Raw genomic sequence first — 11,696 nt, forward strand, 5'->3', positions numbered from 1 at the left:
CCTCAGTAGTCCACACTTGAATGTGGTCATTGTTTCTGGACAGTTCATTGCTGCAAAATTGCAATGTGTCTGCATGTTAAATTTAAAAAAAGCATGTTTTGAAATGTGCAGGTTACCTTTTCCATGTCTTGGTATTTGGAAGACCCAAAAGAGATACATATGCCAAGCTTGTAATACTGTACAGTAGATGGTATGCGTGCAGCACAAGTGTACATCCAGCTTCAACGTTCTGACTTTAAAACTCTTTCTGGCTTTTAATTCGAGGCTAAGGTCATGAAGTATAAGTTAATCGCTTGATTTATTTTGTTTAATTCTGTGAAATGATTACGTCTTCAATAGCACACTGTAAAATCGCAGATATTTGGTAGTTGGTGTTAGTGGTGTCAGAATCAAAAAGCGTTATTCGAAACCTGTTTTCTATTTAAGGTTGGGCTGAGCTGTCATTGATAGATCAATGAGTGATTTGGTATCTTGATTAGCTTTGATTTGGCAGGTTTCCAATGATAGAAAAGGCTTAGGAAGGAATCTGATTTTACAGCTTAAAAGTTGCAATGTGGACAGAGTGCGTTGCTAAAGTTCTTGCCTGTGAGTGAGTGTCTGTGTGTGTGTGTGTGTGTGTGTGTGTGTGTGTGTGTGTGTGTGTGTGTGTGTGTGTGTGTGTGTGTGTGTGTGTGTGTGTGTGTGCGTGAGTGCGGGTGTGTCGTTTACAGCGAGCCTATACATATGCCTCGGTATTTGCATCTAATTCACAAATACCCTTTTTTTTTTTTTTTTTTCATTTTTAGAAAATTCCTTGACCTTTCAGGCTCCACAGCATATATCTAAAAACATACAATTAACATGTTTTATATTAATATTGGTTGTTATTTTGATGAAACTGCCTAACCTCAATGTAGGACAAAATAGAAACCATTTGTCATTTTCGATTTTACAAAGTATTCTGTAATTCATCATGGTGAACTCTTAGGGCCGCTGTTGGCCAGTCTGTGTGAATTAAGGAGAATACATCCTCCTGTACCTCCCCCATCATCTCATAAAGAGAGCAAGATAAAGGCACAAGGAACATTACAGAATACGAAGACCAGGGCGCTGGGCGTTTATTTGGACGGATACTGTACTTCATTTTGTGATTTCTCACCATACTATTACAATTCGAGGACATAAAAAGGATAAACTCTGGAAAACGTTGTTCTTTTCTTTTTTCACCCGAATATTGCGCTGTTCATTCTACGGGAACATGACGGACAGAACAATGGGACGGCAAGTGCTGCTGTTTATTTCGGTCCTATATTTCAGTGCAGCGATTGGGCAGGTCAGCTACTCCATTCCAGAGGAAATGCCGAAAGGTTCTTTCGTGGGTGATATAGCGCAAGATTTGGGTTTGGATGTGAAAAGACTGAAATCAGGAAAAGCTCGCATTTATACAGGAGACAGTGCTGAGTACATCGAGTTAAATAAAGAGAGAGGAGTCCTCCTCGTCAGAGACAGAATAGACAGAGAGTTAATCTGCGCACAGACAGCGCCCTGCGCTTTGCATTTCCAGGTTATTTTAGAGAATCCTATGGAATTCTATAGCATTACCGTTGAAGTTACAGATATAAACGACAACGCCCCGATTTTTAAAAGAGGTGAAATGAAATTGAGGATAAGTGAATCAGTTGTTGCAGGAACAGTGTTCGTGCTTGATCAGGCAGCAGATTTGGATGTGGGTGTTAATGGTCTTCAAAATTATGTGTTAAAGCCAACCGATAACTTCGTTTTAAGGCTGCAAAATCAAGCTGACGGAAGCAAGATGGTAGAAATGGTTTTACAGAAACCTTTAGATCGTGAAAAACATGATCATTTGTCGCTTGTATTGACTGCAGTAGACGGTGGTGAGCCGCAGTTATCCGGCACTGTTCATATACATGTAAATGTTTTAGATAGTAATGATAATGCCCCAGTCTTTTCGCAGGAAATATATAAATCCACCTTAAGAGAAAATTCTCCCGCAGGAACGATAGTGATTACAGTCAGTGCCTCAGACTTGGACGAGGGATCTAATGGAAATATATTATATGCTATATTAAACTCGGTTGATGATGCATCTGAAATATTTGAAATTAACAGAGAAACTGGCGAAGTTAGATTGGTCGGAAGCACAGACTTTGAAAAAAAGCGACAATATCAAATACATGTTCAGGCCAGTGATGAAGGAGGACTAACTGATTCCAGTAAGGTTATAGTGGAAATAGTTGATACAAATGATAATATACCTGCCATTAATGTCATGTCAAAGTCCAGTATGGTAACGGAAGACATTAAGTCTGGCACTGTTGTTACAATTGTAAATATCCAAGACCCAGATTCAGGTGAAAATGGTAAAGTAAAATGTTACATAAACGAAAACATTCCATTTTCTATTACCTCCACGTCAAGTAATTTTTTCAGGTTAGTGACAGACAGTGATTTGGACAGAGAGAGAGACTCTGAGTATAATATTACAGTGACCTGCTCTGATGAGGGAGTGCCCTCCCTCTCCAGCAGCGTCACTCTCACATTACAGATCTCTGATGTGAATGACAACGCGCCTGTCTTTGAGAGGAGCTCATATGAGGCCTACATTGTAGAAAACAACACACCAGGCCTCTCTATATTCACAGTGAGAGCCAGAGACGCTGACTGGAACCAGAATGCCCGTGTTTCTTACATACTGGAGGACTCCTCTGTTAACGGAGTGCCAGTCTCCTCGTATGTGTCCGTTAGTGCTGATAGTGGAGTCATCCATGCAGTGCGCTCTTTTGACTACGAGCAGATCAAAGATTTCCAGTTCCGCGTAAAAGCGCAGGATGGAGGCTCCCCTCCACTCAGTAGTAATGTGACTGTTAAAGTAATGATCCAGGACCAGAACGACAACCCCCCTCAGGTTCTGTACCCAGTCCAGACCGGTGGCTCTCTGGTGGCTGAAATGGTGCCTCGTTCAGCAGATGTGGGCTATCTGGTCACTAAAGTGGTGGCTGTTGATGTGGACTCTGGACAGAATGCCTGGCTCTCCTATAAACTGCAGAAAGCCACAGACAGGGCGCTGTTTGAAGTGGGCTTACAGAATGGAGAAATAAGAACTATCCGCCAGGTCAATGATAAAGATGTTGTGAAACAAAGACTGACTGTTATAGTGGAGGACAACGGGCAGCCCTCTCGTTCAGCTACAGTCATTGTTAACGTGGCGGTGGCGGACAGCTTCCCTGAAGTGCTGTCGGAGTTCACTGACTTTACACACGACAAGGAGTACAACGACAACCTGACTTTTTACTTGGTGTTGGCTTTGGCTGTAGTTTCCTTCCTCTTCATCACGTGTTTAGTGGTTATTATATCAGTGAAAATCTACAGATGGAGACAGTCTCGCATCCTGTATCACTCCAGTCTCCCTGTGATTCCATATTATCCACCACGTTACTCAGACACTTTGGGGACAGGGACAGGGACTCTCCAACACGTATACAACTACGAGGTGTGCAGGACGAATGACTCCAGAAAGAGTGACTGTAAGTTCGGCAGAGCTGGTAGTCAGAACGTGCTGATAATGGACCCCAGCTCTACAGGGACGATGCAGCGGATACAGTGTGAAAAGAGCATCCTGGATGAACCAGACTCTCCCCTTGAGGTTAGACTTATTTAATACCGTTTCATACCTTTCATTCATTATGTAGATTGATACAAAAAAAATGTCATGATTAAAATAAGGGTAGCATACCACATATTGTAGAGGACTAGTTGTGTTTTAGTAATGTAAACAATGTAAACTAGTTACGTTTTGCAAGATTTTGGATTAATAAATAATGAATAAATAAAACGATTTACTTCATGTTTAATACTCCTGAGGAATTTCTAATGTTGTTCAAAATAATAAAAATAAACAATTAATAATAATAATTATAATGTATTATTAGTATCATTATTAAGTATTAGTAGTTATAATGGAAGTACGCTAAGTTTTATTTTTCAGGGAAAGGTTTCTCTCTTATTTTCAAAATACTGTAGAGCTCTTGTGTTCCTTTATTTGAAGACACTTTGCGGTCTGGGATTTGTAGCTTGCATTCACATCAGAACCTTGGACAGCGACACTGATGTTTCAGCTGCGTGTTTATCCTGTGTGCCAGCTGCTCTTTCAACAGTTTTGATTTGGTTTCTTTCTTCTGCTTCTCAGTTATTTTCCAACAATTATCTTTATGAGGAAAATCTTTGTTTTCCGAGCTTTATGCCCTTTTCTTGTTTGTTATTTAGATTTCATATCCAACTCCATCAGTGCTACATATTTAAATATATCTTGTCAATCGTTTATTTATTTTTTAAAGTACAGTATATCATGATTATTGCCTATACAGTAAACATGGTGAATTTTATCAATTATTGCCTCGTGTATTCATTTAGAATGACCACGCTTAATTTAAGAAGATGTACATTATCAACATTCCCAGATGGTTTACAGTCATTTTTCCAGAGTTGAATTTTAGTTGGTGTTCTGCAGTTGTATGATGTGGACTCTTAGGGCCGCTGTTGACCATAGTGTTGGTGAATGAGGGCAGGGTTTTAGCAGCACCTCCCATGTTACATCGACACAAAGCAGAGAGAAGACGACAGGCAGAGAACGGACAAGTATGGTTATGGAATATTTTTTTCAGTGAAGAGGAGAAAATTCGACCGTGGAAAATATGTCTTCGTAAAGGCAGTGTCGTTCAGCTGTTCGTTTGAGATTTGACGTTGGAATCTAAGAGTTTTCTGTTTTTTGATGGAAAATATCTAGACTGTGGACCACGCTAGGAAAAAAATTGGATAGAACAATGAATCGGCAAGTACTGTTGTTTATCTGCCTCCTTTCCCTCGACTCGGTCTTGGGCCAAGTCAGCTACTCTATTCCAGAGGAAATGGCGAAAGGTTCTCTAGTGGGTAATATAGCACAAGATTTAGGTTTAGAAGTAAAACGTTTTCTTTCGGGTAAAGCTAGGATCTATACGAGGAACAGCGACGAGTATATCGAGCTAAACAGAGAAAGGGGAGTCCTCCTCGTCAAACAGAGAATCGACAGAGAGCTACTGTGCACAGAAACGGCGCTTTGCGCTTTACATTTTCAGATTATTTTAGAGAATCCTATGGAGTTTTATAGTGTTACCGTCGAGATCACAGATATCAATGATAATGCACCAACGTTTGAGAAAAATGAAATTACATTTAAAATAAGTGAGTCAGCGGTGATCGGAGCAAAATTAGTCCTAGAAAGGGCTGAAGATCTTGATGTTGGAATTAACAATGTTCAAAATTACGAATTAAAACCAACAGATAATTTTGCTCTTAAACTGGAAAATAACGCTGATGGAAATAAAAACGTAGAGATGGTTTTACAGAAGCCTTTAGACAGAGAGAAGGAAGAGCAGATATCTCTTGTGTTAACGGCTGTAGATGGAGGAGAGCCGCAGATGTCAGGAACAATGCTGATTGTCATCACCGTTTTAGACGCTAATGATAATGCCCCCGTTTTTACACAGCAAACATACAAAGCTACAGTAACTGAGAACTCACCTAAAGGAACAGCTGTTGCCACTGTTTCAGCCGCAGATGCAGATCAAGGTTCGTACGGTAAAATAACGTATTCTATCACAAATAAATTAGGAAATGTAAGGAATATGTTTGAGGTAAACAATGAAAACGGTGAGGTTTCATTAGTTGGAAACATGGATTTCGAAAAGTCAAAGCATTTTCAAATAAATCTACGTGCTAGTGACGATGGAGGACTCACAGACTCTTGTAAGTTAATTGTCGATGTGCAGGATGTAAATGACAACAAGCCTGAAATTAACATAATGTCAAAGTCAAACGTCATATCAGAGGATGCAAAACTGAACACAGTCGTTACAATGATAAATATTGAGGACCTAGATTCAGGAGAAAATGGTAACGTTAAATGTTTTATTAGTGAAAATATACCCTTCACTTTAAAGACATCAACAAATAATTTCTATAGTTTAGTGACAGACAGTGATTTAGATAGAGAGAGAGCCTCTGAGTATAATATTACAGTGACCTGCTCTGATGAGGGAGTGCCCTCCCTCTCCAGCAGCGTCACTCTCACCTTACAGATCTCTGATGTGAATGACAACGCGCCTGTCTTTGAGAGGAGCTCATATGAGGCCTACATTGTAGAAAACAACACACCAGGCCTCTCTATATTCACAGTGAGAGCCAGAGACGCTGACTGGAACCAGAATGCCCGTGTTTCTTACATACTGGAGGACTCCTCTGTTAACGGAGTGCCAGTCTCCTCGTATGTGTCCGTTAGTGCTGATAGTGGAGTCATCCATGCAGTGCGCTCTTTTGACTACGAGCAGATCAAAGATTTCCAGTTCCGCGTAAAAGCGCAGGATGGAGGCTCCCCTCCACTCAGTAGTAATGTGACTGTTAAAGTAATGATCCAGGACCAGAACGACAACCCGCCTCAGGTTCTGTACCCAGTCCAGACTGGTGGCTCTCTGGTGGCTGAAATGGTGCCTCGTTCAGCAGATGTGGGCTATCTGGTCACTAAAGTGGTGGCTGTTGATGTGGACTCTGGACAGAATGCCTGGCTCTCCTATAAACTGCAGAAAGCCACAGACAGGGCGCTGTTTGAAGTGGGCTTACAGAATGGAGAAATAAGAACTATCCGCCAAGTCACTGATAAAGATGGTGTGAAACAAAGACTGACTGTTATAGTGGAGGACAACGGGCAGCCCTCTCGTTCAGCTACAGTCATTGTTAACGTGGCGGTGGCGGACAGCTTCCCTGAAGTGCTGTCGGAGTTCACTGACTTTACACACGACAAGGAGTACAACGACAACCTGACTTTTTACTTAGTGTTGGCTTTGGCTGTAGTTTCCTTCCTCTTCATCACGTGTTTAGTGGTTATTATATCAGTGAAAATCTACAGATGGAGACAGTCTCGCATCCTGTATCACTCCAGTCTCCCTGTGATTCCATATTATCCACCACGTTACTCAGACACTTTGGGGACAGGGACAGGGACAGGAACTCTCCAACACGTGTACAACTACGAGGTGTGCAGGACCAATGACTCCAGAAAGAGTGACTGTAAGTTCGGCAGAGGTGGTAGTCAAAACGTGCTGATAATGGACCCCAGTTCTACAGGGACGATGCAGCGGATACAGTGTGAAAAGAGCATCCTGGATGAGCCAGACTCTCCTATAGAGGTTAGTTTTATCATGTAGTTTCGTATCTTGTATCATTACATTTTCAGCGTTTAGTAATATAGATTTCTACACGCTGAACGCTTTTCCGCAATTTCCAGGACCATGGACAGCATCCCATTCAATTCACAGTCAATCATGGACTTTTGTGTGTGTTTACTTTTGCGTGACTTTGACATGGATACATTTTGTGTTAAAGCAGACTGAGAACTTCCTTAGAAATTACTTTGCTTCAGCATTGTTTAATACAGTTGCAATACTTCACCTTTCAAAGAACAAAGTGGCGAAATTTATATCTGTGATTTTAGGCTGTATGAATGAATATATTTGACTCGATATTCGGTTCTTAATGGCTAATGAAAGGGTGTAGCAATTTGAATCAGAACATATTTATCAAGGTTTTACATTATAGTGCTCTTGTACAACTTTCTGTTTAACTATATGTTTTATTGGTCATTCATCGCCAGCCATGCTTATAGTCAAGAATCTAGCTTTTGAGTGTGACTTTTGTTGAATATCACAGTTTTTATTGGTATATATTTTTTATTTTTGTATTTGTGCACATATGAGCATATTTTTCACACGCTTCAGTTACACTTCAATTATCTAATGCTAAAACAGGTATATCAGTTGCTCTGCATGACAACACTTGTGAAGGTAACTAGTGTTGGTTGTTTATAAGACTTTCATCATATCAGAACCTCGGACAGAGACATCTCTGGACTCAACGTTTTCCTCTTGCACCCATGGATTCAGTTGTATGCATTTACTCAGATGTGTTTTCATTGAATTATTACTACAGTTTAAGATTGAAACAATAGGGAGATGTCAGAGGAATGAATTGTTGTTGGAAGGGGCAACTCGCCGTTGCAAAGAGGATAATTCGTCTTGTGCAGCTTTTATTTTCTAATTTAAAGTTTCACTTCCCGAACAGCAAGTCTGCTGGGCAAATTAATTCATGTAGTTGTTCTGCAGTTTTGTAGTATGGACTCTTAGGGCCGCTGTTGACCAGAGTGTGCACAGCTTAGAGTAGGGTTGTAGCAGCCCCTCCCATGTAACATCATCACAATGAAGAGAGACCACGACGAGCAGAGAACGGACATCAGGGATATGTAGAACATCTGATAAAATACACGACGATCCTCAAAGACTGCTCTCACCACTGTTTGGATTATACAGCAGCGGGATTGATGCTTGAAACTGGAGTGGATTTCAGTGTATGGACTATATAGACGAACCTTGGAACCTGGCTGAAAATCGTTCGGGTAGAACAATGAAGGGACTCGCGCTGTTGTTTATCGCTCTTCTTTCGTTTGGTTCGGTGACCGGGCAAGTGAGTTACACGATACCGGAGGAAATGACGAAAGGCTCTTTAGTTGGTAATATAGCACATGATTTAGGTTTAGAAACCAAACGTTTGACTTCTGGAAAAGCTCGAATCTTTACCCGAGATACTGACGAGTACATTGAGCTGAACAGAGAGAGGGGACTCCTCCTTGTGAAACAGAGAATAGACAGAGAGGCGCTCTGCAGACAGACGACGCCATGCGCCTTACATTTTCAGATTATTTTGGAGAATCCAATGGAATTTTACAGTGTTACCGTCCAGGTCACAGATATCAATGATAATGCACCGACGTTTGAGAAAAGTGAGATGAAATTTAAAATCAGTGAGTCAGCGGTGATCGGGTCAACATTTGTGTTAAAAAGAGCTGTCGATCTTGATGTTGGAATTAATGATCTTAAAAGCTACGAATTAAAACCAACAGATAATTTTGCTCTTAAACTGCAAAATAACGCTGATGGAAATACAAACGTAGAGATGGTTTTACAGAAGCCTTTAGACAGAGAGAAAGAAGAGCAGATATCTATTGTGTTAACGGCTGTAGATGGAGGAGAGCCGCAGATGTCGGGGACAATGCTGATTGTCATCACTGTTTTAGACGCTAATGATAATGCCCCCGTTTTTACACAGCCAACATACAAAGCTACAGTTACTGAGAACTCACCTAAAGGAACAGTTGTTGCCACTGTTTCAGCCAAAGATGCAGATCAAGGCTATTACGGTAAAATAACTTATTCAATCACAAATACATTAGATGATGTCAGGAAAATGTTTGAGGTAAATGATGAAAACGGCCAAGTTATTTTAATTGGAAATATTGATTTTGAAGAGTCACGAAATTATCAAATAAATGTTCTTGCTAGTGACGATGGAGGACTCACTGGCTCTTGCAAGATAATTGTTGATGTGAAGGATGTAAATGACAACAAGCCAGAAATAAACATAATGTCAAAGTCAACTGTTATATCAGAGGATGCACAACTCAATACAGTCGTTACAATGATAAATATCGAGGACCTAGATTCAGGAGAAAACGGTGAGGTCAAATGTTTTATCAGCGAAAATATACCTTTCACTTTAAAGCCATCAACTAATACTTTCTACAGTTTAGTGACAGACAGTGATTTAGATAGAGAGAGAGCATCTGAATATAATATTACAGTGACCTGCTCTGATGAGGGAGTGCCCTCCCTCTCCAGCAGCGTCACTCTCACCTTACAGATCTCTGATGTGAATGACAACGCGCCTGTCTTTGAGAGGAGCTCATATGAGGCCTACATTGTAGAAAACAACACACCAGGCCTCTCTATATTCACAGTGAGAGCCAGAGACGCTGACTGGAACCAGAATGCCCGTGTTTCTTACATACTGGAGGACTCCTCTGTTAACGGAGTGCCAGTCTCCTCGTATGTGTCCGTTAGTGCTGATAGTGGAGTCATCCATGCAGTGCGCTCTTTTGATTATGAGCAGATCAAAGATTTCCAGTTCCGCGTAAAGGCGCAGGATGGAGGCTCCCCTCCACTCAGTAGTAATGTGACTGTTAAAGTAATGATCCAGGACCAGAACGACAACCCCCCTCAGGTTCTGTACCCAGTCCAGACTGGTGGCTCTCTGGTGGCTGAAATGGTGCCTCGTTCAGCAGATGTGGGCTATCTGGTCACTAAAGTGGTGGCTGTTGATGTGGACTCTGGACAGAATGCCTGGCTCTCCTATAAACTGCAGAAAGCCACAGACAGGGCGCTGTTTGAAGTGGGCTTACAGAATGGAGAAATAAGAACTATTCGCCAAGTCAATGATAAAGATGTTGTGAAACAAAGACTGACTGTTATAGTGGAGGACAACGGGCAGCCCTCTCGTTCAGCTACAGTCATTGTTAACGTGGCGGTGGCGGACAGCTTCCCTGAAGTGCTGTCGGAGTTCACTGACTTTACACACGACAAGGAGTACAACGACAACCTGACTTTTTACTTAGTGTTGGCTTTGGCTGTAGTTTCCTTCCTCTTCATCACGTGTTTAGTGGTTATTATATCAGTGAAAATCTACAGATGGAGACAGTCTCGCATCCTGTATCACTCCAGTCTCCCTGTGATTCCATATTATCCACCACGTTACTCAGACACTTTGGGGACAGGGACAGGGACTCTCCAACACGTGTACAACTACGAGGTGTGCAGAACCAATGACTCCAGAAAGAGTGACTGTAAGTTCGGCAGAGCTGGTAGTCAGAACGTGCTGATAATGGAACCCAGCTCTACAGGGACGATGCAGCGGATACAGTGTGAAAAGAGCATCCTGGATGAGCCAGACTCTCCTCTTGAGGTTAGACTTATTTAATACCGTTTCATACCTTTCATTTATTATGTAGATTGATACAAACAAATAATAATCTATGATTGAAATAAGGGTAGCATACCACATATTTTAGAGGACTAGTTGTGTTTTAGTAATGTAAACAATGTAAACTAGTTACGTTTTGCAATATTTTCGATTAATACATAATTAATAAATGAAACTATTTACTTCATGTTTAATACTCCTGAGGAATTTCGAATGTTGTTCAAAATAACAAAAAAAAAATAAGTAAACAATTAATAATAATTTTTATAATGTATTATTAGTATCATTATTAAATAGGAGTAGTTATAATGGAAGAAGGTTAAGTTTTATTTTTTATGGAAAGGTTTCTCACTTATTTTCAAAATATTGTAGAGCTCTTGTGTTCCTTTATTCGAAGACACTTTGCGGTCTGGGATTTTTAGCTTTCATTCACATCAGAACGTCGGACAGCGACACAGATGTTTCAGCTGCGTGTTTATCCTGTGTGCCAGCTGCTCTTTCAACAGTTTTGATATGGTTTGTTTCTTCTGCCCCTCAGATTATTTTCCAACAATTATCTTTATGAGGGAAAATATTTGTTTTCCGAGCTTTATGCCCTTTTCTTGTGTGTTATTTAGATTTTTTATCCAACTCCATCAGTGCTACACAAGTATATATCTTATAGTTTCGTTAATCGTGATTTTATTTTATTTTAAAGTACAGTATATTATGAGTATGACCGTTACAGTAAACATGGTGAATTTGAACAATTATTGCCACGTGTATGCATTAGAACGGCCACGCTTTTCATTAAGTAGTTT

At 40.6% G+C, this 11,696-nt stretch overlaps 4 protein-coding genes across 6 annotated transcripts in view; all 4 read left to right on the top strand.

Moving 5' to 3' along the window:
- Window positions 1-11,696, top strand: part of LOC307256488 (protocadherin gamma-C5-like) — a gene marked incomplete at its 5' end in the record, with an annotated part of 206,099 nt that overhangs the window by 97,599 nt on the left and 96,804 nt on the right. The window lies entirely within an intron of this gene.
- On the top strand, window positions 1,238-3,658 carry LOC307256497 (protocadherin gamma-A2-like; the record flags this gene model as incomplete). The annotated part of the gene is made up of 1 exon (XM_080035472.1): window positions 1,238-3,658. The coding sequence occupies one exon, from the start codon at window positions 1,238-1,240 to the stop codon at window positions 3,656-3,658; it is 2,421 nt and encodes an 806-aa protein (XP_079891598.1).
- Window positions 4,818-7,235, top strand: LOC307256506 (protocadherin gamma-A2-like; the record flags this gene model as incomplete). Its single annotated transcript, XM_080035481.1, has 1 exon — window positions 4,818-7,235. Exon 1 carries the CDS (start codon window positions 4,821-4,823, stop codon window positions 7,233-7,235), a length of 2,415 nt encoding a protein of 804 aa, XP_079891607.1. The 5' UTR covers window positions 4,818-4,820.
- LOC307256499 (protocadherin gamma-A2-like) lies at window positions 8,488-10,893 on the top strand (the record flags this gene model as incomplete). The annotated part of the gene is made up of 1 exon (XM_080035474.1): window positions 8,488-10,893. One exon carries the CDS (start codon window positions 8,488-8,490, stop codon window positions 10,891-10,893), a length of 2,406 nt encoding a protein of 801 aa, XP_079891600.1.

This window comes from Ammodytes marinus (genome assembly GCF_949987685.1).
Source record: "Ammodytes marinus genome assembly, chromosome: 10".
NCBI classification, from domain to species: Eukaryota; Metazoa; Chordata; class Actinopteri; order Uranoscopiformes; family Ammodytidae; genus Ammodytes; species Ammodytes marinus.